This window comes from Psammomys obesus, unplaced genomic scaffold, assembly GCF_907164565.1.
Source record: "Psammomys obesus unplaced genomic scaffold, mPsaObe1.curated_primary_1811, whole genome shotgun sequence".
Taxonomy (NCBI): domain Eukaryota; kingdom Metazoa; phylum Chordata; class Mammalia; order Rodentia; family Muridae; genus Psammomys; species Psammomys obesus.
In genome coordinates, this window is record NW_026586383.1 from 8,876,442 (window position 1) to 8,903,051 (window position 26,610).

Consider the following 26,610-nt stretch of genomic DNA (forward strand, 5'->3'; position numbering starts at 1 on the left):
TGTGTGTGTGTGTGTGTGTGTGTGTGTGTGTGTGTGTGTGTGTGTGTTTCGGGGGGAGCAGGGCTGTGTGGGGGAAGAGGGCATGTACTCCCATCCCTAACCACAAAGCTACCTTCTGCTGACAACTTCTTGCAAAGGAAAAATTAGGTTTTGCCAATAGAGTGTCACTGGGTATATAAACTGCCATAAGCCCAGTAGTAGACAACCAACATAAACCAAACTTACTGCTATTTTGCAGATTTTCTTTGTAATATTCTGCTTTGTTTAGGCGTATTTTTCATCTTACCAGTCTTTTGTTTGTATATTATGGTTTGCAGTTTTGTGTTTTTGTGAGTTTTGTGTGTGCATATGCGCGTATGTGTGTAGGCGTGTGCATGTGTCTTTGTTTCTGTCTGTTTCATTTTCATTTTGTCTTCTTTATTTTGTCCCTTTTTAGTTGCCTGCTTGAGAGAGAGAAGGTGTGACATGGAATGGGTGATCAGAATCTGCGGGGAGAAGAGGAAGGGTCAACTGTGACCAGAATATATTGTGTGAAATATTTTCTGTTGAAAAGAGGGAGACCTTGAAGAGCTCTGAAAGGCCTCACTCTTGGAGCCTCCTTAGCCTGCCCTGCCGGTTACCGCCTGGACCTGAAGGAGAACTTGACCAGACTTTAGAACTGGTGACATCCTCAGGGTCTTTACAGTCCCACGTGGGAAGCCTCTCGGCTCTTCTCAAAAGATCCCTGCACACCTCCTCCTCCTTTCCATCAAAGTACCAAGGGTCAGTTGGACTCTGCTGCTGCGGCAAACACAGTAAACAAAACAACCTGGGGAGGAAAGGGTTTACTTCAGCTTGTACTTCCTGGTAACAATCCATGACTGAAGGAAGTCCGGGCAGGAGCCGAAGCAGAGGCCACGGGGAAGGGCTGCTGCTGTACCCTCTGCTCACGCTTGATCGGCTTTTTGCATACCACAGGCACCCCCTTCCTACGATTCCCACAGTGGGCGGGGCCTCCCACAGCATACTCACCAACACAGATCCTCACAGAAGTGGCCAAAGCGTGATCTGACGGAGCCAGTTCTCCAATCAAAGTTCCCTCTTCCCCCGTGACCCTAGTCTGTGTCAAGTCAGCTATAAAACTAACTAGCACCTGACCGTTCGAGTGCTGGGATCACAGGTGGGTGGCTACCCCTAGTGACAGTTCTAGGAGTGCTCAGGGTCAAAATCAGGTCCTCACGGTTGCCCGGCAACACGATGGCCCGGCAGGCCATCCCGGGTTAAGCCACAGTCAAGGAGACCCCCTGCTGGTCCCAGTGCATGGGGAGCTCGCTGGGCAGGGTGGCTCTTGAGCACTCGATGGTCCATTTCTTCCCAACTCACCGTGCAGTGACTTCTGTGCTTGTGGCCTGGAGCCGGTCATGGTGAGAGCGTTTGTGTCGCAGGAATGAGTGACCACTGAGACACAAGGCGTCTTCTTCCCAAAGAGCCAACTGCTAAATTCCTTCCTGATACAAGACTGGCTCCAGGACGCATTAAACCCCTGCTCACATGACCACCAAACAGAGGACACTTCACCCCCCCCCATTTCAATGAAACGCAAACGAGATGTGTATCTGTTTATTGGTTAAACAGCCGAGACAGGGATTGGAGCTTCTGAAGGGCAGGATGCTAGCTGAGAATTCAGGGCCATGCCCTCAGGCCTGAGCTATACACCCAGAGTGTGCTAGGAACGGCCAAAACAAGCTATTTATTGTTGCAGGCTGTGGCTTCTCACTTTTCATGCAAACAGCTACATGTGACAGGTCGCATACTTAAACATTAAACAAACATGTCGGGGAACGTGCTAAGATCACAATCGAAGATTTTCGAGTGATCTTTCCTTCTCGTTCTTTTATCATCACAGAATCTAAACTGCGTTTCAGGCCTGCGTTCCTGTGGATATCCTCAGCAGCCCTCTCCAATGTCCTTCTTCGTTTAATTCGTCCCAGTGGTTGGTAGGGAGCCTTATCTTAAGCCTTTCCAGAAATCATTTAAAAATGAACACTAACGTTTCACCTCTTTCAGCCAAGGGGAAAAAAAAAATCAAACGTCATGCTCAGTGAGTTCACTGCCTGTTTGAGTCCTAACTCCTGACTCCAGAGCTCAGAGGCTGAAGGCTGTGAGGTAGGGTGTGCAGGCGAGGGCTCAGTCACAGTGAACCTTGACCTTGGCCACATCCACGCTAGACAAGTCTCCATTGCAAAGTGTCTGGCGTGACGAACTTGGCCCGTCTTTCTGCTTCAGCCTGATCATCTTCTCCACGTATTTTCGGTAGGCTCTCTGGATGACGGCAGCGCCCTGCTCCTCCTCCATTCTCTTCGTGGTGGTGACTATGGGCTCATACAGCCTCTTAAAAGGGTTGGCTTCCATGAACTTCTCCTCCATCATTGCTTTCATGGTGTCCAGGCCGCTGGAGTTCCCCAGGACCCTCGTGGTGAAGGCGAAGAGCACATCCATGCAGTGCAGGCGGTTGCCTGTCACCATGGGCAAGTCCATCACTAGAAACTGGAACTTGTTGGGCTTGGCCACGCGCAGCGGCTCGGGCAGGGCGTCGGCGAAGTCGGACAGGGCCGAGTACCGGATGAACTGTGTTGCTTCGGGGTCAAACTTCTCCCAGATCTCATAGAAGATCTCAAAGTCGTCCTCGCCCAGGGGGTCCTCGCTCTCCTCTGTGGCCGTGTTGAAGTTCTCCAGGATGACCGCGATGTACATGTTGACCACGATGAGGAAGGAGATGATGATGTAGCTGACGAAGTACATGATAGCTATCTGCGGCTGCTGACAGTGTTCCGAGGAGGAGGAGTTGCTGGGAGCTTTGGAGTCCAGCATGGGGCTGAGGATCGAGTCCCACCCAGCCGAGGTGGTGATCTGGAAGAGACAGAGCATGCTGCCCGAGAAGGTTTCAAAGTTGAAGATGTCATCGATCCCAGAGCTCCTCGTCACTTTGGAAAAGCAGTTCATCCCAAAGATAGCATATATGAACATAACCAGGAAGAGCAGGAGGCCGATGTTGAAGAGAGAGGGGAGGGACATCATCAGAGCGAAGAGGAGTGTCCTGATGCCTCGTGCCGCCCGAACCAGCCTGAGGATCCGGCCAATCCGGGCCAAGCGGACAATTCTGAAGAGCGTGGGTGGGAAAGGAACGCCAGTGTTCTCCAGGCCAGAAACCATGGTACCTGGAGAGGGAGGGCCGGTGAGTTCCCAGCACGCACTCCCGTTTCCAACCCAGCCAGCCTCCCGACTCAGAATCCTAACACACAGCCAACGTGTTACCCACGCTTCCTCAACCAGGAAATGTCCACCTGTGTTTCAATTCAGGGCTATGCAATTTCAGATGGGGCTTTTGATGGCGGCTGGGGCGCATGTGCCAAGGAAGAGAAGGAAAATATGGCAGTTATAAAGAGTTATTACCTACATTGCATTTTCTTTTTAGCTACCCCTGGAACAACACCTACCACGGTTTTTCCTATTCACTGAGGGCAGATGAAAAACAGCCCTCCCCCCTTTTTTTCACACGTTGAATCTTTCAGAGTTCATGGAGAAATTTATCCTCAGGTTTGGCTTAGGCCTTAATTGAGCTACAGAGGGAAACTGTGGAATCTGAGACACCCAAGTTTATTAAAGGGGTGGGGGCTCTAATACAGCCCCCTGCAGCTGAGGACAGACTGACGGCTATGTGTCCCCCTGCAGCTGAGGACAGACTGACGGCTATGTGTCCGACTGGAGGGAGTTGGTGACCCTGAGACGCTCTGTAGTCAAGCTGCTGGCTGACCTCTCGAGTTTGACCTTTTGCTCACTCTGAGGACCATGGAAGTCTCTAGCCTCACAAAATTTACACAAGAAGTTGGGAGACACGCTGTGTGTTGTGGACACCCCAGAAATGGTGTCCCAAACAGAGGTTTGCACAGACCAGTGAATATTTGGGCTTAAAATGTCACCCTGTTTTCAGCCAAGTGCCGCGGGGACCTAAGGGGTTCACATTTTCTGCCCAAATATTACAGAATGGCTGGAACATGCTTGTCTTGTGTAGACATGCTCTTCCGCTGGCTCTGAGGTCATTAGGGATCCTGGCAGTGAAAATGTTTACTGCCAGTCTCCTAATGACTACAGACAACTCACTTTCTAACCCTCATCATCTGACTGCATGCTGGCTGGACAGATGATCCACGCAAGGACAGCACCCTCTCAGCATCCCCGGCCTCTCAGGCCTAGTCTTAAATACAGATACTTCTTGGACTAACCAGGCCTTTATGAATCCATCTTTTCCCTAAGTGCAGTTTTTGTTCTCTGTGAACCACACGACTTGGTGTTCAACCAAACTGAGTCTTACCTGTCAGCTACCTCCTCGGGAGAGGCTCGCTTGTGCTCATGTTCGCTCACATTGCTGTGAAAGCAGAGGAAGGAGGCTGGGGGAGTGTGGAGGCAGGAGTTGGTGTGGACACGGAAAGGTACATGAAATTGGGCCCACACTAGTGAACAGAATCTTTTTGTGACGATTGTGTCCTGTGTTGGAGCAAAACCTCTAGGAGCATGTGTGATTTCTGTCACCTGGGAACCACTGGAAGGATCCGGAGCTATTTCTGGAAGTGTGAAATGCTCAGCATGCTCTGGAAGGGGTGGTGGAATGATGCCCCTCTTGGCACATGGGAGGAGGGGCTCATGGTATTCCCTTTAGGGCAGGGAGACCCCAGACATCTGTTAAGCATCCTCAAACCTCCACTGATGTCAATTTCACCAGCACTTGCGTTTGGCACTGATTAATAAAGGCCATAGGCCTATTCACAGCCATCCACATCAACCTCACGGCACAGAGCCGGGAAGACCCTGACATGCGAGGCAGCGAGAGAGCCACCGGGCACCCAGATCTAACACCTGCGATACTGTCTTCGTTGTTTCCTGAACTACGAGGAAGACTCTTGGGCCCTCCTACACAGTGTGAAAAGTGAAGTTAAGTCAGATGTGATAGCTCACACCCATAACCCCAGCCCTGGGGAGGCTGAAGCAGGAGGGATCCATGAGCTTGAGGCCAGCCTGGGCTATATGAGAAATTCCAGGTCAGCCTGGACAAGGGTGATACTCCATCTTAACATTCCTCCCCAAGAAGGAGAAAGAGAAAAAGAAAGAGTCAAATCAATGGAATAGTTCAAATCAAGCTTCAAAGACCCAAGCAGACCAACGGCTTAGGCAGAAAAACGAACAAGTATGCACAGGTGTGAGTTTTGAGTCTCAGCCCTGAAAAAGAAAGGAAGGACGAGGGCAGGAGAGATGGCTGGATTCAGGGCATGCGCTGCTGCTTTGGTGCCCCTGAGTCTGAGCACCAGCAGCACCCGGCCGGGGTGAGGTGAGGGGCGCCTGTAACTCCAGCTCCAGACAGAGTCAATGTCTTTGGCCTTGCTCTCCTTGGTCACCTGCACACATCACTTTAAGATGATAAAAATAAATTTTTTTTTTCAAAAAAGTAAAAGAAAACAGGAAATAAGAAAGAGACTAAAGTATATGATAAGGACTCTCTTGCTTCCATAAGCTTTCTGCAGCATTCTGTGGCTTGCTGGTGAGTGGGGTCAGGGCAACTGAGACTTGTGCAGCCCATGCCGTGACTCAAGTAAACACAAGAGTCAGGCTGGAGTAGGGATTCCTCATCATGTGAGGAGTGCTGACACCTGAGTGGGTGGCAAGGGAGCCCAGCAATGCCATGTTTCCAACAGCTGCTGAGGTTCCACAAACCGCCCGTGGTCTCCCAGTGACAGAGGTGGACTTCCATCCCAGCCACCCAGGATGTCAGAAACCACCACAAAAAACTGTTACTGGACAGACTTTTTTTTTTCCTCTCCATTGCACAAGCAAAGCAGTCAAGAGAATGGCAATCAGTGCCAGGTAGCAACTGCCCAACAGAGCATGCCACCCATGCCCCTCCCACTTGTTCTTTCCAGATTCTACAGTAAGCCTACCCTCCTGCTCTGCAGAGGGCCTCAACCCCCTTCTACATGGCTGTCTTTAGGGTTTACTCCTGCCTCTCCAGAAAGCTCTGGCTACTGGTTTTACTTACTAATGACAGAAAGAACCACGACCACACAATCAAATAAGTTCCAGCCATTGGTGAAGTAGTGTTGCCTCAAAGCAAAGATTTTGATGATACACTCTATAGTGAAGATGGCCACAAAGGCTATGTTGAGGAAATCAAAGATTTTCTTCACTTCTTTGGTCTGGCCATCAGATTCAGCCATCATGATAATCATATTTAGGACAATAAGACCCAGAATGATGACGTCAAAGACCTGGCTTGTGACCAGGTCAAACACAAAGCCTTGACATTTGTTCTGAGGAGGAAAAGAAAGAAGAAAATTACATAGTTAAAACATCACAACTTTTTCTTTTACAATGAAGGCAGTTCCTTGAAATATATACGGACCCTTCAAAGGACAAGATATTCTTACAGCCTCCCTTGTTGCTTTGTTTCAAATTTGATTGGGTGACTATTTCTATGTGCTTAGGCTTGTACATTTGTTTGTTTGTTTGTTTGTTTGTTTGTTTGTGACAGGGTTTCTCTGTGTAGCCTTGGTTGTCCTGGACTCACTTTGTAGACCTGGCTGGCCTCCAGTTCTGGGATTATTCTACTTTAAAAAATATATATAAATAAAAAAAAAATCCTCCCAGTGTTGATGTGACGAACACTGGGAGAGGCTGAGATAAAACAGCACACAGAGGCTCCAGCAATAAGATGGCCTCGATGTCCGCAACTGCATTTGCCCAAGAGATGGATGCAGAGAGTGTCTGCCTATCTTGGACAAAATGTAGCAGACACCTCCAAAGCTCTGTTTGCCGGTTTAGAATAATCAGAACTTTAGCGAAACTCTGCATTCAAGCAATTCTCAAATGTCAGTGTTTAATTCTAGTTAGAATAGGCTAGAAGAACAGCATCCTAGCCCAGCAGTTACTGAAGACGGAGAACTGATTATTTCATAGGATAGCTGAGGGTGAGATTGAGCACTGGTTCCTTTCTTAAGTTTTAAAGTTTATGATTTATTTTTGTTGGGTGTAGTGATGCATGCCTTTAATCCCCAGCACTTAAGGAACAGAGGCAGGGAGGTTTCTGTGAGTTCAAGGCAGCTGGTCTACAGAATGAGTTCCAGGGCAGCCAGAGCTACATAGTGAGACCCTGTGTCAAAAGAAAATTTAAAAAAACATTGTCCAGGCTCTCAGTAATAGACATGCATGTCTAACTTTCCTAAGGACTTGGATGCATTTTTTGTTGTTGTTTTGTTTGTTTTTAGAGACATGGTCTCTCTGTGTAGCCTTAGCTGTTCTGGACTGGCTTTATAGACCAGGCGGGCCCTGAACTCACAGAGAGCCACCTGCCTCTGCCTCCCTGAGTGCTCGAATTACATCTTAATTTTTTAAAATTTCTAATATAACATGTGCATGTTTTTAAAAGATCCTGAGGCCTGGAGAGATGGCTGAGTAGTTAAGAGTGTATACTGCTGATCTGGGTGGTGGTGGCGCACGCCTGTAATCCCAGCACTCGGGAAGACAGGCAGGAGGATCTCTGTGAGCTCAAGGCCAGCCTGGGCTACAAAGCCAGTCCAGGACAAGCCCTGTCTCAGTATATATATTATATACATATAATGTATATACATATATGTGTTTGTTCTTGCAGAGGACCTGAGAACAGTTTCTCAGCATCCGTGTCAGGTGGCTCAGGGCTGCCTGTAAGCTCTGCTCTGGAGGATCTGTTGCCCTCTTCTGGCCTCTGTAAACATGGCACTCACATGCACATACAGACACAAAGACACACATACACAAATAATTTTTAAAACTTAAAGAATACTTCCTTTTAACAGTGGCTTTTTATAACCCTGTGCCCCTTGCAGCCTCGTAGCCCACATGTGTGTTTAGTGCCAGTTGCTCTCACCAGTGGCCTTGGAATGGGTTTTTGAGGTTTTTTGGTTCCCAGCTTTTTCATTGCATTATAGTATTTCTTCTGTTCTTCTGTCATAAAAATGTCCTGGCCACCTAAGTACACAGAGAAATTGGCAGCTAGTCAGTGAGCATGACAGAGAAATTGGCAGCTAGTCAGTGAGCATGACAGAGAAATTGGCAGCTAGTTAGATACTGCTTTTTTTTTTTTTTTGTGCGTCAGTCCTGAATTCTTAGTAACAACTTTAAAGTTATATGTCACTTTTATCAATAATTCCTGCTCTAAAAGGACTTGAAAGAATCTGAACCTATGGACCAGAAAGAAAATTGATTCTAAGATAAAGAATAAAGGAGAAATAAGGTCATTTCAATAAGTTATAGCTTGCTTTTTAGAACACACAGATTACACACTTTAATGGACATCATACAGAATCTTTGTAAAAACTACATACAGTTCAGGCTGCATAAATTAAACCATAACATGCCTATAATAGAAATTAACAACAAAAACCTTAGAATAAAATCCTATAGCAGAGAAAGGGAACCCATGAGAGGAGGGTGAGAGAAGGAGAATATGACTAAAGGGCATTGTATCCATGTAAGTATACATGTATGAACATGTTAGTTAATATGAAACCCACAATTAATATGCACAAACAAATGGGTGAAATTTTAAAAAGAAAGTGAAAATACTATAAAAGAGCACTGAAATTCTCTTATAATAATTAAATATTATCTTAAATAATTAATTAACTAATGTAAAAGTTAATTAAAAATTTCCAGAAAAATTCTTAAGAAGAAGTATACAAAGCCAGACATGATGGTGCATGCCTATAATCCCAGTACTCAGGGAGGCAGATCTCTGTGAGTTCGAGGCCAGCCTGGTCTACAAAGTAAGTCTCAGACAGCCTGGGCTACACAGAGAAACCCTGTCTCAAGAAAGAAAAAGAGAGCGAGAGAGAGAGAGAGAAAAGAGAAAAAGAGAAAGAAAGGAAAGAAAGAAAGAAAGAAAGAAAGAAAGAAAGAAAGAAAGAAAGAAAGAAAGAAAGAAAGAAAGAAAAGTAATATAAGAGTTTTAAATATCTTCACTACTACTAAAAAAAAAAAAACAGGCTAGGATTTCTATTTTTAGAAATTCATGGAACCAATATATATATATATATATATATATATATATATATATATATATATATATATATATATATATATGTCAGATGAAATACAGCAGAATTCTTTGGAAATATGTAGCTGAACATTTACAGAAATTTGGGGAAAAAGAAAGGAAAAAAAGCCTCTGGGCTCTGAAAATTAAGAGATAAGATAAGAAATAAAATGGTAAGTTAGTCCTAAAGCCACCGCTGGAGGCTGGAGGGATGGCCCAGTGGTTAGTGTGAACGACTTTTCCAGAGGACCCAAGCTTGGTTCCCAGCATCCACTCGTGGCAGCTCACAACAGTTCCCTGGAGATTCTAGGCTCTCTTCTGGTCTCTTCAGGCATTGCACTCATGTACACTCACACACACACACACACACACACACACACACGCACACACACACACACACACTTCTTCAAAAGGAAAGGAAAGTGTCACTTGACAATGAAATCCAACAAGAAAACCAGTTCTTGCAGTAAGATAGTCTCTACGCTCAAGGGAAGTGTTTGGTGTAAAGACAATGAGTAGCTGTTCATATTTAGAATATTTATTTTGTTTTAACTTATGTATGTTTGTGAGTGGTTGTGTTCCTGTGAGGCAGCTGCCTCCAGAGGCCAGAGGAGGGCGTCTAATGCCCAGGAGATGGAGTTGAAGCAGCTATGGGTTGCTCAACCCAGTCCTCTGCAAGAGCAGTGTGGCCTTAACCTCTGGCGCATCTCTCTGGCCTTCTAACTCGGAAATTTTAATTTGTTATCATCCCCTGTGCTCTTGAGACCAACTTTCTTAGGGTAGAAAAGAGAAAGAAACACCTCAGAGGAGAGGGAATGGCCCATTCGATGCCTGTTTCTACCTCAGTGTTTCCTGTAGCCTTGAACATGAAGTGGCTCTCTCTGTGGGCAGACCTAGAAACAGCAACAGTTTGTATACCAGAATGCAGTTTTGGAAACTCCCAGCATTCATTAGTAAACTGGCCTTTTGCAGAAAGAGGGTTCAACTTAAGCCTGGGCCTTGCCATCATTCCAGACACAAAAATGCTGTCAAATAGGAGGGTCTTATTTGAATCCTGATCTGGACCCAAAACTTTAATGGAAAGAAACTGATAAAAAGATGAAAATTAATAAAATCTCAGGAAAATCAAAGATAGTCGTGAGTGCATATGTTTTAAAATGTCAGTGATTTGGTAAAGAGCCTGTGTCTGCCCAAAGGACTTAGAAAAAGAAGAAGAAATCAGTAGATGGAAAGAGATACAATGGATCATGGAAGAAATTAATGAAATAGAAAAAGAACGATGCAAAGAATTAAAAAAACTGCACTTGGTTCTTTGAAAAGATAAAGAAGCCTGAAAAACTATCAGTCATTACTAGTCTCTCTAAGAGAAAACCCCAACTGAATACAACTAGAGATTGAAAGGAACCAGACGTGCAGAGCACATACAGAGACATGCCCCAAAACTGCCAAAATGAAACTCATTATTTTGTCCACTAACTTAGGAAGATAAAGCCGGCCACGGTAGGCACTGCGTGCGTATAGGCCTGGTACCTGGGAGCTAAGGCAAAATACTGTTACGAGTTTACAGCCAGGTTAGGTGACATCCCAGGCCAGCCCATCTCAAAAAAACAACAGTAACAGTGATGATGACGATGAGGATGGCAGCACTGGCTATTTCAACAAATAAAAAGGTTATGGCAATATGAGTGAAGTCAATTTGATGAACTTGAGGGATTAACTTAAAGGTTTTTAGGTGATATAATGACACTGGTTATGTTTGAAGCCACACAGCAGGCTGGCAGGACGGCCCCAGAACCCACATAAAAACTGAAGGAGAGAAGTCCTCCACGAGGCTGTCCTCTGGTCTCTCTGTGTCCCCACACCCAAGCGTGCACACTCAGCGCGGTAACAGTAAGTGAGGCTCAAACAGAAGACCAGCATAGGCAGCATTGTGAAACCCCGTCTCAAGAAGTCAAAACAAGCTGACAGACTCCAAATCATTAACTCTTCCTGGACTGCTCTTCACCTCTGTGTGATTGAAAAACACATGCGTCCTGGAACATTTATGAATGAAATGAAACAAATCTTTCGGCAGGGGTCTGTGGGGACGTGGCTGGCAGGAGGGTTTCTTCAGTGAATGCTAGGCTGGGTGCTGGGCACTGAGGTTCATGCTAGAATATTTTCCATAATAAAAATAAAACAAAAGGATGCTGCAGCGTGAGCCCCACCGGGCTTTCCAGCAGCAGGGCTGAGTCGACGCCGCAAGGATGACATCCAAATTGCCGGTATTGATTGCAATCAGGACAGCATTACAGAGGGGACCCAAAGCCTCTCCCTCCTCCCTGAGCAGCAGACTCAGCAAGGCAGCGTCTCAACGGCACAGGACTTGCCCAGCAGGCTGGTTAGTCAGCAGCAAGGTACAGTTCGGCTGAATTACAAGAGTTCAACGGAAAACTAAAAGAGCCTTTGCATATAAAACTAAAGATCCAGCCCTGAGCAGAGGAGTTGAGAAGTGCCTTGGGTCCCTACAGGAGAGAAAGCCCAAAGGGGGAGTTTGATTCCGCACAAATACTCAGGTCTATAAGGTTAAAAAAAAATTAACTCAAAAGTGTCAGAAGTGGGGCGGGGAGGAAGGCTCAGTGGGTGAAGTTTCTGACCCACATAAAAGCCAGCTGGGGGGCTGGGCATTGAGGCCCAGCAGAAGGGCCACCCGGAGACCGAAAAGACAAAGCATACGGAAGCTGAGTGTGGCCTCGCATGTCTGTAACCCCAGCACTTCGGCGGGAGAGACAGGCAGATCCCGGGGCCCCATCAGTGAGCTCAGTTTCAGTCAGAGAGTATGCCTCGAAGATAATTAGGTAGACATGGAGGAGCACCCCAGCATCAAGACTTACACATGCACGAGCGTGCACGCACACAACCATGTGTGTGTGTTGTTAAGAACACAGGGGGCTGGAGAGATGGCTCTGTGGCTGACAACACCTGCTGCTCTTGAAGAAGACCCAGGTTCAGTTCCCAGCGCCCACATGGTGGCTCCCAACCACCTGTAACTCCAGCTCCAGGACACCCGGGGCCCTCTTCTGGCCTCCATGGGCGCCGCATGCACGATGTATGCAGACTTTTTTTTTTTACTTCTTGGTTTCTTAACTAGAAAGGATTATACCAAACTATGCCAACATGATGAGGCATTGTCTAAATGGTCACCATTTGACCACTGGTGGAGATAGATCTAAATTCTCTTTTTTCTTCCTTAATTTGCAAAGTTAGCCCAGAGCTCCAGCAGCATTTGAAATCAGTCGGCCGGGCCTGTTTAGGAGACTGACTGACTGGGGCAGGTGGGAGCCAGGACACAATAATCTCAGGAGGGGAGCCTGTTCCTCGCTGTTGTGAACAACACAATACTCTTGAGGCGCTACTGAGCTCTGAGGGCAGTGCACACAGGCTAAGCACCAGCCTCTGGTTGCTGGTCTCCTCAGGCACAACCAGCCGCAGCCTGAAACGCAACAGCAACCTCCTGAATTAAGACAGAGTTCAAAAGCCACGGTCTGAGCAGAATCCAGGTGTCTTTGCCTTACCTTTGAGACCCCTCTGGTCTTTCCTGGGCTAAAGGAGATGGGCTTCCTCCTCCTGAGCAGCTAGGAATGGCTGCCGTGACAGCTTTCTAGCCTAGGATCACATTCTCTCAAAAGCCATTGGAGACCTCGGGGAAACAAGCCCTCCGGGCCAGCATGCAAACTTATCTTTTTCTGCTGCTGATTGAAGTTGTCAATGATAACGCCGATAAAGAGGTTCAGGGTGAAGAACGAGCCAAAGATGATAAAAACCACGAAGTAAAGATACGCATAGAGATTCGCCTCAAAGTACGGCTGCTCGTCTTTCTGTCGGGATGAGAGAAAAACAATTACTGAGGAAAAATCAAGCCACCCTAGCTGCCTTGTCCAGAAGAGCAGAGTGGATCTGGCCAGCAAGGCTGACCGCACAGCATCCTGCAGCAGCCGGGCACCGCTGGGCACCCTCCTCTGGGTCCCTTGCTTAGCTCCAGCTGCACACAGTGGGGAGAGGGAAGCCGGGGGGCGGGGCTCTTCTCCCACAGAGTGAGAAGCCTTAGGGGACGAGAAGGGAGGGGGCACAAGGTGGAATTTGTCTTTTGAACGTCTCCCAAATGCCCGTGTGCGCCTGGCATTGCAGAGGGGCCCAGCACAGGACACACCCACACCGGGCACACGAGGATGGACTTCATGGCTCCTCCCCCCTCCCTCACGTCACGTTCTGCCCATGGCTGTGTCTCCTCGTGGCTTGCCAGTGCCTGCCTCACCTTGTGGTAAGTAGGTTCTCAAGACCCGTGATTGAGGAGGCAGGTGAAGACATGTGTGCGCGAGTTCCTGTGTGGGCACCAGCTGATGCCAGCACATCCGCCTGCTCAGGGCATGCCTCAGGCACCCAAGGGCCTTCTCAGCCAGGCTTCTCACTTCGCTCATTCATTCGCTCCTTCGCTCATTCATTACCTATCTATCCACTAATTTTTATTTAAAGTACACATGTGTTATGCACGCACGTCTGCGCATTCATGCTCACGTGTGTGTGCACGGAGAGGCCTGAAGTTGATGGTGAGAAACCGGGATCCTACTGAATCACTCTTCACCTTTTCAATCTTGTTTATGTATCTGGTTACCTCTCCCTCCCTCCCTTCCCCTCTCCCTCCCTCCCTCCCTCTCCCTCCCTCCCTCCCTCTCTCTCTGTGTGTACGTGTGCCCGTGCGAGTGCACCATGGCAAGTGTACGGAGACCGGGACAACTTGCGGGGTTGGTTTTGTTCCACCATGTGGGTCAGAAAGCTCAAACTCCGGTTGCCCGGTCTAGTGGCAGATGACGCGCTCAGCCACCTCTCTGCCCCTCTCCACCTCCGGCAGAGTGTCTCATTTGAGCCCAGAGCTCACCAGCAGAGCTAGTGTAGCCCGCCTGCTCCGTGGTGCCCATCTCTACCCTCCAAATACAGGCAGGGGACAAGCTCATGCCAACCAGACATCGGTGTGGGTTCCGGGAATCTGAATTCTGGTCCTCCTTCATGCACACCCATCATGCACACACATACACAAATAATAAATTAAAATTCAAACACTTAAATTGTGTGTGACATAAGGAATTATGAGATATAAATGTTATGATGAATTGTAACACTAATAGTTAAGTGTCTACTATGAGCTTTGGCTATCCAGGAATGAGATCTTATTAATGCACTGAGATTCAAGCTAAGTGATCGTTGCTGTGCATTATCCACGTATAAATGGCAATCTGTGAAGCCGTGATGAAGCAGGCGGCCGCAGTGGCTGCTCCTCCTCAGCGCTGCATCTCTCTGCTCCCAGCCCACCTGTCTGTAGCCCTCGCTACATCTCAGGCACCAGCGAGCACACATGGGTCATGATAAGAAACGGAACACACATGCCCCCTTGACCCAGCCATCTGCCCACTGCCCAGCTCTGGGTAACTCCCTTCCCACCCATCAACGGAACCAAACGAGGACTAGGAAACAGATCAGGCTGCAGAGTGCATTTGTCTTAGGGACTCGGTTCTCTTCCTGGGAAATCCCTCAGTTGGTGGTCGCCACCTCTGCCCCCCAGGGAGGATGAACCCATGGGAACTTACGCCTTGCTCTGACATTCTCCTGTCTTAGGGCTTTCCCTGAGTCAAGACATGCAGCCTGTGAAAGGTGGCTTCCTCCTGTCCTCCACTGGGGGTGCCTTGCCATGATGCTTAGGGTCTGTCAACTTGACACAGTTAGAGCCCCTGGAGAGGAGGGTCCCTCAATTGAAAAAACACTTCCATAGATGGGACTGTAGATAAACTACTGTGGGTGCTGCCTCCCTGGGAGTGTGTGTGTGCGCGTGCACAATGAGGCCCTGGGTGGTAAAAGAAATCAGGCTGATCAAGACATGAAAAACAATCCAGTAAGGTGCTCTCCTCCATGGCCTCTGACCAGCTCCTGCCTCCAGGCTTCCAGCTGACTTTAGTTCCCACCTTTATGTCTTCCCTCAGTAGGCTGTGATACACAAGCCAAACAAACCACTTCCTCCCAGCTTGCTCTTTGTCATGCTGGTTCATGACAGCAATGGTAGCCCTAAGGAGGACAGGAGGTAAGCCAGTTTTTCTCTGGGGTCTCTGCTTCAGTTCATGCCTCCAGGTTCCTGCCTTGAGCTCCTGCCCTGATTTCTCTCAATGATAGCCTGTAACCTGTAAGCTTAAAGAACAAACAAACAAACAAACAAAAAAGCAAAAACTAAAACCCAAAAACAAATCTCCCCTCCCCCAAGTTGGTTTGGCCAGTGTTTTATTACAGTGACAGAAACAAAGCTAGCACCGGTGGGATTACTGCTCTGCCTCCAAGTCCTACATGAAGGGTTTTCATTTCTTCCCTTGCCATGAAGAGAAAATGCTGGACTCTACAGACAATAGGAGAACACATCAGAGCGTCTTTCATCAGGCAACGTCTGCATCCTAATTTTGCCTCCAGAAGAACAAGAGTGGGTCTGGAATGATGGCGCTGTCATGCGGGAAGTCTGGGGCTGTCTGTGTTCTCAACAATAGCTCTGGTTTGAACATCACATTCTAGGACATGGTGGAACGTTGACTCACCCCAGTGGAATCCACAGCGGCATTCATGATGTCCAGCCAGCCCTTATAGGTCGCCTGAAAGAGGAGAAACACAGACACAGCTGTAGACTCTTCATCCACAGACTCGTGCCACGAGAAAGCTTGCCAAGCCCTGCGGGCTGGTGTGTGTGAACTAACACTCCATCCTGTCCCAGAGAGGGGACCAAATGAAAGAATGGTACAAGGGAATGTGAGGATGTGTGGTGTCTAATCTTCATGGCCAACTCAACCGGCCCTGGAATCACGTAGAAGACACGTGTCAGGGCACAGGCTGAAGGTGATCCTGAGGAGGTTGAATGGAGAAGAAAATCACCCTGAGTGTAGATGGCGGCATCCCACAGGCTGGTGAACACAAAGGAAAACACCATCTGAGCGCCAGCTTCCGTCTCTGTCTGTTCACTTCCTGACTGTAGGGTCCGGCTGTTGCCTCCTGCCACATCTAGAGAATTCTCACCCCATGTCTTCCCGGCCACGGCGGTCTAGTCCCTCAAACAAAAATAGCCTTTCCTTATGTTGCTTCTCTTGGGTGCTGGGGTTCGAATGAGAAATGTCCCCATCTGCTCCTGTGTTTGCACGCTTGCTCCCCCAGCTGGTAGTGAAGTCGGGGAAGGGGATAGAATCTTAGGAGGTGGAACCTTGCTAGAGGAAGCGTGTCCCTGGAGACAGGCTTTGAGGACTTACAGCCTGCTGATCGAAGTATATAGTGTCTAGATGAGATGAGATCAGCCAGCGTCCTGAGCCTCCCACGGTGCTTTCCCCACTGTGATGGACCACATTCCCTTCAGCTATGAGCAAAACTAAAAATTTTCTTCCCTAATTCGCTTTCTGATGGGCATTTTACCACATCAACAGAAAAGTAAGTAATGTGTCAGGTATGTTGTCAAAGAAATGAGAAAAGTACTGAAAAGTAGCCAAGTTGGAGACTCAAGGTGGAAACTCATTTCCAAAGATGCTGCCCCACCCCCACCCCCACCCCCACCCCCACCCCCACCCCCACCCTGTGACTAGGCCCCGCAGTCTCAGCTGCGTTTCTCTGTTTTAGTGGCTGATATTCTTTAGAGTTTTCTCTTCCTGGATGGGGACAGAGGCACAGAACTTACCACCTGCAGCAGAGCGAGGTAGGCAATCCCCACATTGTCAAAGTTGACATTCGGGACCTTCCATAAGTAATTACTGCCTTCACACTGGCTTCGGTTTGAAATTTCAGTATGGTTGACATACTTATTTATATCTGTCCCATTAACGCATCTTCCAAACTTCCCAGAAAAAAAATTTACTCCCAGGATACAAAATATGAGCCAGAAAATGAGGCAGACCAGCAAGACGTTGAGAATGGCGGGAATGGCACTGATGAGGGCATTGACAACAACCTTAGGGAAGCAAGACGAGGAGGACATTACAGGCAGAGAACAGCCCACAAGCTCCCCATCTTACCCGAGGAAGGCAATATGCAGACCAGCACTCTAAAATCCTTCTGTCTTTGCTTTGAACATCCTTCTCCCAGCCTGTTGTAACCTGCTTAAACTCTATAGCTCCTCTGTCTAAATCTATTTTAGTTCTTACCATAACTGGTAGCTCCTCTGTTAACACCTGCTGTCCCCTTTAGCATATCAGAAGTCATTTTGCCTCCAAGTCTCCCAGAAAGCTGAAACCCACCCCCCAAAAGCTCCCCTACCCTAAATCCCAGCCAATCAGCTTAAAGTGCTTTGTGTAGATATAATACACATGGAACAAAATCAATCATGTTTAGCTAGTCAAATGATGTAATGTGCTCTCCCCCTCCCCCCGCCCCCCCCCACACACACTTTCTATACCTGGTCATTACCTGGTTACGGTTTTTCATAAATAAAATAAAAAAATAAAACTATCTTAAAAACAGATCAGTATCATAGTCTGGCTCCTGAGTATAGAATATGTCCCTGACTGGTCAGTTTTTGTTCATTGTTCAATAAACTTCCATCATCAAGTGGTCAGTATATGGCTATTCCTGAACCCGTAACATTTGGGGGCTTGTCTGGGATAGCCCACCTGCCCTCAACCACCCCTCAGTGAATGCTTCCCTCGCCTCCATGGGGAGGGAGGTTTGTTTTGTCTGGCTTCTCTTTTCTCGGTAGTCCATACTGTGGAGCCTGAGTGGCAGCAGGCTGGACACAGCTGTGTAAGTCCCGGGTCCAGACAGAGATTTTAGGGGATGAAAGGAAGGGGACCGACCATTCAGTGCACTATGAGTCAACCCCAGTCCTCTTTGAAGTCCCAGCAGTGACTGCCATTTATTCCCTCTCAACCTGAGGAAGACCTCAATTCCCTGCACCCTCTTCACCACCAAGGAACTGGAGCATATCAACATTGCTTTCCTTGAACCAGCCCCGGCTGGGACAAGAGGAAAGCACTTAGGAGTTATTGCCAGGCTACTGTGGGGAGTTTCTGGGTGGCCGCCAACAACCCACTAGTATGTCAAAGGTAACTCAGGTAGTTCAGGGACCCACAGAATCCCCTACTGACTTTTTAGAAAGACTCAGAAAACAGTCAAGGAACCTGTGAAATTAAGCTGAGGCTCACTCCTTCCTAGTCATACCTAAATGTCCTACCCACTGTTGGGCAGAGATCTGCTGACAAAAATGGGAGCTTAAATTCACTTTTCCCCTGAGGGAAAATATCTTTGTCTTTCATATTCTGGAAAAAAAAAGTCCAAATTTCATCTGCTAACTTAGTTGAAGCCCTGCACGTGCAGCTAGGAGTCTAACAGTGCTGGAAAAGCCCCCGCCTTACGCCTGAATCAAGCTGGCAGCAAGCTTGAAGCTGCCTCATCTGTACAAGCTGCTCGGCCTCTCTGGTAAGGAAGCTGTTGGCTAGTCCTGCTACACAACCTCAATGTCCATGAGAACTGGATCCAATGCGGAACAAGATGCTCCTCCCTTGAAATTACAGCTAGAGAAAGTAAGAAAAACTTTGTTTTGAATGTATAAATACATATTACTGCTACATGTTTGGTTTTGACTGCTGTTAAATGCATGAACTTACTATGCTCTGGATTATTGGCTTATGAACTATTGAATATGGTTTATAAAAATCTGTAACATCTGAAACAAAAAAGTTAAACTGAAAACTTAGTGTCGGAGCATTCTGAACAATGGCATGACCCAACTAAAGAAATACGTCTCCAAAGGTACTTTTGAATTGGGATAGATTTTACATAATTTCTGACGGTGCTTTTTCCCCCCTGTCTTGATTATGGTAGCTTATCCTAACTCTGTAGACTGAAGGCACATGGTTCATTCTATAGAACATTTTAAAATTTATCAATATTTATAAAATGTCTTTATTGATATATGATCTTGAAAATAGATAAATAAATTAAAACTGCCACTGAAGCATGTTAGGCTTCTAGGCCTGATCTTCCTATGCTTCACTTTGTTAACTGAGAAGAAAAAATATATTCCTGTTTAGGTCACTACATCCTAGGACGTGGGTGTCCCAATTGTTGATTATATTGCTCCCTAGGCAAAGATGGCTACACGACAATTTGACCATTGCTGTTCATGCCTTACATGATAAAATTTCTGTCTCTAATTAAACTTCTAAACTATGGTCCATGGCAATGTTTCTGAGAATTTTGTTACTGGCTATTCAGAGAAACATAATAGCCTTAAAAATACTTGATGTACGCTTTAAAGATTAATTAGCATACCCAAAAGTTAAAAATAAAGAGGGAACTACAGAAAGTAATAAAATTGGCCTGATCTAGCTGCTTTGAGAAGCATATGCCATGAATTTTTTGAATTAGAATCCATGACTCCTGGGGTACTAAATGTTTTTCAGTTCCTGAAAAATCAATACTCTCCCTAAGGCACTGAAACATTCTAGCTACTTTCTGTTTCTCTACATTCCTTAGAGGTCAATGAAGCACACAGAGGCTTGACAGGACGATTGGTCTTAGACATTAATCTTATGTACCTGTATATCTTTCAAACATCACTAAATCCTAGCAACTACAATATTAAAAATAAATAAATAAAATCCCTCATAGTGCCTATTCAGGTTTACAGAGGCAGACTTAAGGATATATATTTGGTTTCCTTGTTTTTACTAACATTATTAAGAGAACTTGGAGATCAAGGAAGTTCCCAGTCTCTATATCTAGAACCTTGAGGTTGAAGGAGTTTCAATTCAACAATTGTCATTTTATTATGAACTGCGGAAGATGACTGAGACACGCAAGTTGATTGTTCACTGCCTCATGAATGATTATATTCTTTGGATGGACTTTATTTAACCTCTTACATTTGTCTTCAAAGTTTAACAAAAATAAATAACTAAATTAATACAAACTGCTGAGGATAACTAGAAAATGCAAGCTGATGGTCAGCCACTGTATAGATAATCAAATCCTTTAATATGTTCAGAAATATAATTATGATAAAGTCATGCTAAGAACTGAGACAGTTAATTTCAAGACTAAGTTTAACCTAGTTTCTTGGGTTTTGTTTTCATGGTTAAGCCTAGGATAACTAAGCACAAACACAGTTTGCTTAACACAGCTATACTTAACAGATAGTCCTCAGACACTTCAAAAATCTGCCGAACATGGTATTAAATGCTTAATAAAAAGCCAAGTCTGGTATGGCAGAGACCCTAGCTTCCAGTGGAAACCCTAAGGTCTCCAGTAAGACAGATGGGGACCACGGACACCATTTGCACTGTGGTGTGCTAACCACAGGGCAACACTGCCCAACGCCTTCCTGCTGCTGGGGCCCAGCCTGGACTGTGGACAAAGAGGACACCTGCGGAGTCATTCCTCCCATGTTGCCTAAGACAAAGTGAGGTGTTCTCTCCCATTTTCCTCCCCCACAAAAAGGCCTTTCAGCTGGCAGCCGAAAGGAGACTAATACTGCACTGGGACCTGTGTCCCCCAACGAAGCCATCAGCATCACAGGAGCCTAATGGGCTAGCCATCTGGGTAATGGGTCATTTTAATTGATATCCAGGCCATCTGGAATACTTCCTGCTATGATTTATCCTTCTCAGGCTTCTGATCATTAGACAACTAAACTAAAAATATATTTACATATATGTAAAATTGATAACTAAAATATGTTTAATATTGATAAATACAAATTATAAAGCTTAAAAGATATAAAACTTCAATAATGATAAACAATTTAAGGTACTATTTTATTAAGACTGTTCAAAGCTTTAACATTAATCAAATTTGAGATTGTCTCCCAAGCCGACTTGTCTCCTTTTGTAAGCTTTAAAAAAATCTTGTAAGCTTCAAAGAATGACAAGGCTCCCTCTGCCACAAGTCAGATGGACTCCAGATAAGCATACCTACCTGTTCCTGAAAATGGGAATTTTCCCCTGGTCTCGGAATTCTTCACCTTCCCCAATTACTAATAATTTTTAATTCTGTACCTCATCTATATTTGTCTCAGCAAATTTTCACTTGACTGACAGACTCCATGCAGGAATCATCACCTATGGACTGTAAGATGCTAAACTCTGGGCTTCCTGATGCAAACCAGCCCAATGATGGGATTGCTCCTGGTATCGGCTAATCAGATGCTTCTAATAAATGTCCCATTGCCCAGCCTTTGACTGGCAGTTCAGACTTCCTAAGCCTCAATAACAACGTCCTGATGTCAGATGTAAGTAGTTACAGAAGAGAATACATTTCCCATTCTCCTTCCTAACAGGCTGAAGTGCTAAGGGCTCCCTGGCATAAGGGATGGACGGTTACCTAAGTTTCTTAATGACATGGACCTAACAGAACTAAAAACTGCTGTCTCTGTCTAGATAGACCCAAATTCCAGAGCCTCCAGCTAGTTCTCGGTGACATAGCCTCTTGCTATGGGCTCGTGGGATTTTACCTCTGGTTTTAGGGGAATTACAGGTAAATAAACTTGTTTTAGGTCCCAGATAAAACTGTCTAAGCCTCTTGGGGTAAAAGAGCCTAACCTTTTAACAGCCCCTAGAGACACTTGGTTTATAAGTACCGCAGGTCTGTACCCTTGTCTCTTGATAAATCGTTTCACACTAAATCTCTGAGGAAAAAAAAACAGATTCAGAGTCAACGACATGACTCTAGGGTAAAACTCAAATGGGGGAAAGTTGTAACCCTTAAACTCCATTGAGCCCTACTTCAGTTCTTAGCATAACTGTGGCTCCTCTGCTAACACCTGCTGCGCCTTTAGCATATCAAAAGCCATTTTGCTTCTAAGTCTCCATTTTGATTATAAGGTGAAACTAAGTTCAAGTTCTCAGGCTCTACATGCCTGAATCAAGGATACAATTCAATAGTTCAATACTCGCTGCTTAGAATAAAACAATAGACGATAAATGCATGTTCTGCTAGAGTTAAGACCACATCCTGCCATGTTCCTTACTCCCAGAAAGTGGGAAAGCCCCAACAGCTTCCCTACCCTCAATCCCAGCCAGTCAGCTTAAAGTGCTTTGTCTCTATGCAATACACTTGGAACAAAATCAATTGTGTCTAGCGAGTCAAAATGACGCAATGCTGCCCCCCCACTTCCTATACCGGGTTACCTGGTTGTTACCTAGTTACAGGAAAGCCTGCCTTAGGAACAGACCAGTGTCACAGTCCAGATTTGTGCCCTGACCAGTCAGTTTTTGTTCAGTGTTCAAAAACCTTCCATCAGTCTGAGTCTGCTGTGTGAGTGGTCAGTGTGCGGCTGTTCCTGAACCCATAACAAGCCCATAATGAGCTCTCCTTTCTGCTCATATGGCCAAGGACAACCTCAGAGGGGCCCTGCCAGGAGAGCATTAGACACGTGGGACAAGGCTTCCCCTGGAATGCTGAAGGGAGGACAGAGTCCACCTTGACTGTCAAGAGACGAACCACAGCGTGGTCTGGTCTCTGCTTCTCAGAGTCCAGGACCTGATTGAGTACGAGCCTGGTAAAATCTAGACAAAAGCCGGAGGGCCTCTTCCTGTCCTGTTAACCTGATTTTTCTACCCATTCCCCTGGGCATGTACCTTCATTCCTTCGAACTGAGACAGAGCCCTCAGGGGCCTCAGCGCTCGCAGCGTCCGGAAAGACTTCAGGCTTGGTAAGTTCATGAGACTGACCACAGACACCTGTGGGAGGAGACGCAGCTTGGTGAGGATGGCATGTCTAGGCTGTAAATCGGCATTGTTTGGAATTTTATCCAATGATGCAAAACTTTCCCCATAATGGCTATCCCAATTAAATTGTTAGCAGTGATTATAGATTTTAATTTTCAACACTTTTCCCAACACAGCTATCACTTCACTGTAAAAATGGTTTTCAATTGATGAATGAGGCGAAGTCTCCCTTTCAAACGCGTTTTCACGCTGACTCATGAAATGAGTCTGTAATTACTCACACATGTCTGCAGCCCGTGAATCCCCTGTCTTTGCTCAGCATCCTATGATCACTCTCAGCTTTGGCTGTCATCTTGTGATCTGTATTACGTATTTTATATAATATGGATCTATATATTAATACCTGCCATTTACACGGTAAATGCTAAGCTTGGGGCCTAACTTGTCTTTAACTATAACTTGACATTGTCAAGTAGAAAACAGAAGTTGTACGTCTTAATAGTTGGAAGATTTTTTGTTGTTTTTCTACTCTAAATTTATTATAAAGATCATTATATGGACTCTTTTAAGCTTTTTTCCATTTGTTAATTTATTTATTGTGTCAGGGCACCTTTGCCTGCCATCTTGTCTGAGCCGTCTTGATGGCTCCTGTTGTGTGTGATCCTGATTGATTTGTATGTAATCATGACTGATTTGTGTGTAATCTTTCCAGTTTTAATAAGAATGGCCGCCATAGGCTCATCTGTTGAGGCAGCAGGAAGTGGGACTGTTTGATGGGATTAGAAGGATTAGGAGATGTGGCCTTGTTGGAGGAAGAGCGTCACAGGGATGGGCTTTGAGGTTTAAAAAGCCCATGCCAGACCCAGTCTTGCTCTCTCCCCCATGGAAGAGGATGGAGCTCTTACTCCAGCACCAGGCCTGCCATGGTTACCGCCATGCTCTGCACCATGACAATGATGGACCAAGCCTCTGAAACTGTAAGCCAGCCCCAGTTAAATGCTTTCTCTTATTAGAGTTGCCATGGTCTCAGCGTCTCTTCACAGAGACAGGACAGTGACTAAGACACCTGCTGTGTCACAGATGAGGAGACTAGGAGTCTACAGGATGAGCTCCTTGTTTCAGGCATGGAGTTGAGGATCCCTGGAACCTGGCCCCTCCTGAAGACCAATGCTGGGCCCCACCCATGGATTGCCTTCTCTGAGAGTCACAGGCACATACTTATAAATTTATTTTATGCAGTTCACCTCCGCTGTTAGGTTTTGCTCTATTTGCTTTCTTACAAAGACTGTATGTGGGTTGGGTTGGGCCTGCAATCCCAGCAAACAGGAGGTAAGGCCCGGGTTCTAGGTTACCTTCCCTTAAACAGCGAGTCTGGGGTTATCCTGGGCTACATGAGACCCTGTCCCCAAAACAAACAAGGGTTATGCTTGTCTTGTTGGGACAGTCTGCAGGTTCCCTCTTCTTCTATTCTTTCTAACACCCTGATTGATATTGAATTTATTGAAACTCGGCAAAGCTTGCCTTACACGCCGCCTGGGGCTGCCGGTGTTTTGGCACTGTGACTTTAGACTACTGCCTGATACATGTAGGGGTGACTGCTGGATTTAAGTTATGGATTTTGGGTTTGCTGGATGTAAATTACTTATGATCTTTATGCGTGTGTTTCTGCACTTATGTGTGTGTACACTGTACATGCATGTGAAAAAGTCTGTGTGTCGTCCTCAGTCACTCTCCACCTTATTTTTTGAAACAAAGTCTCAGTGAATGGGTGCTCACCAGTCTGGCTTGTGAGCCTGGAGAGCCCAGGGATCCTCCTGTCCACCTCCCAGGCTGGGATTATGGCATTGTGTGGTGGCTCGTTTGCTTGGGAGCTGGGGATCTGAGCTCAGGTCTCCATGCTGGCACCTCAAGACCTCCGCCAGCGGAGCCGCCCCAGCCTCTTCCCTGAGCTCTTAAACTCGAGTGGAGTCTGCGGTGATGGAAAGAGTGAGCCTGTGGGAGCCATGCTCCCTGCAGTGAGGTGCCTGGGTCTCACTCTCAGCCCCATCACCTCTCCTCAGGAAGTCTCAAGCAGCTCTTAGCCTTTCTGAGCTATTCTCTCCCTCTGAACACAAAGAGAAGGAAAGTCCCTTCCACAAAGCCATGACTGTGACAAGCAGAAGAAAGACAGTTGGCACAGGTGGCAGAAAATGTGCCTGTTGGAAGCTCCTTTTCTCCAGACATAAAATGATGCCATCTTGGGCTTTGTGCCTGGTAGCCATGGCAACTAGAGCAGCCTGCTACAGTGCTAGCCAGGTCCCTGGAAATGGTGCCGTAGACACTCCCTGGAGGGCAGAAGAAGGGAGATCGGAGAGCCTCCTTCTCCTAGCACAGGAGGTCTTAGCTGATGCATCTAGGGAGTGGAAGGCTGATTGGCAGCAGGACTCCAGGTTGCCCCTTCCTCTACATGGGGTGAGACTCTGCAGTGTTCCTGGTCACCCACAGTTGGTAAGAGAGCCCAGTGGTCTCATCAGTCTCCCCAAGTTGGACTTAGAAATCATGCTTTAGCGTATTGGTGCCCATCTGGGGTGAGCAGACAGACAGCAGCTGTTTCTCCCCAGGAAGTTCACGCAGCAGGGTACACAGAGTGCATCAGAACGCGGTCCACCATTGCTATTACCGTCGGCACGACAGGCCCTGGAGGCGCGGAGCCCAACATCCCTACCATGCTGAGCTCCCAACAACTGTATGCGCACTGAAAGAGATCACAGATGCAAACCTTCCTCTCCTACTTCCTAAACACCAGCATTGGGACCCGCCTCATCAGACTCAGGTCTGCTTTGAGGAGTTTTTGAAAGAAGAAATGAAAAGGTGGGGAGGTGGCTCAGTGGTTAGGGTGCTTTCCCCACCAGCATGAGGTCCAGAGTCTGGATCTCCAGAACTCACAGAATTGTTGCGTAGGCATGGCTGCTTGCCTGTAACCCCAGCCTCGGAAGGCAAAAGCAGGGGACCCCCAGAGCAAGCTGGCTAGGCACAGTAGCCACATTGGTGAGCTCTGGGTTTGACTGAGAAGCCCTGCCTGAGTGACCAAGATGGAAGAGCATGTGGCTGGCTCCTGACAGCAATCTCTGGCTTCCACACATGCACATGTGTGTCCATACAAACACATGCATACAGGTGGACATGATATGCATGTGAAAATAGAAAAGGAGGAAAGAAAGTTGGAAGGAGAAAGAAAAATCGAGGATGCTCAAAGTTCCTCTAGGTCGGCGTTGGACACAAGCACAGTTCAGAGAGAGAGGTCATTATGGAGACGGCTGGGGCAGTGTGTTTCTGAGGACTGGACCACAGGTGGACAGATGACAGTCAGCAGTAGGCACTGTCACGGCCACAGGACAGTGGCCCCGTGTGAGGTCCCCAGGAAGGGCAGCCTGGCAGCTGCCCCTCTCCAACCCCTGCCCCAACTGGAGTCCCACAGAGTCAGTGAACTCACGATCACGATGAGGGAATCGAGCCAGCACCAGGCACTGGTGAAATACTTCCGGAATCCAAAGGCCACCCACTTTAGAATCATCTCCAGGATGAAAATAAATGTGAAAATGTTATCAGTACACCTTAGCAATCGCTCAATTTGGGGCCGACTGGCGAGATGGACATCTTCAAACACCTGAAAGAGTAGAGCATAACTGGAGGCCAGGCTGGAGGCTCGCGAGCTCTTTGATGACTTTGATCTGTTTATATTTTACACGAATAAGAACAAGACTGACAGTGTAGCCTACTCTAGCACTGTGGCCTGCAGACCTATGGCCGCTTCAAGCTCCTGCT

The 26,610-nt window shown here is 46.7% G+C and overlaps 1 protein-coding gene across 1 annotated transcript in view; it reads right to left on the reverse strand.

Annotated features, from left to right (window-relative positions):
* Positions 1-1,594: 1,594 nt before the first annotated feature.
* Scn11a (sodium voltage-gated channel alpha subunit 11) overlaps positions 1,595-26,610 on the reverse strand; it is a 72,745-nt gene continuing 47,729 nt past the window's right edge. The window contains exons 22-29 of the mRNA XM_055601600.1: positions 26,279-26,452; positions 22,717-22,818; positions 16,824-17,093; positions 15,706-15,759; positions 12,813-12,954; positions 7,931-8,031; positions 6,068-6,338; positions 1,595-3,197 (exon numbers count right to left, since the gene is read on the reverse strand). Coding sequence (XP_055457575.1) covers positions 2,167-3,197; positions 6,068-6,338; positions 7,931-8,031; positions 12,813-12,954; positions 15,706-15,759; positions 16,824-17,093; positions 22,717-22,818; positions 26,279-26,452 — 2,145 coding nt within the window. The 3' untranslated portion in view covers positions 1,595-2,166. The remainder of the gene's footprint in view (positions 3,198-6,067; positions 6,339-7,930; positions 8,032-12,812; positions 12,955-15,705; positions 15,760-16,823; positions 17,094-22,716; positions 22,819-26,278; positions 26,453-26,610) is intronic.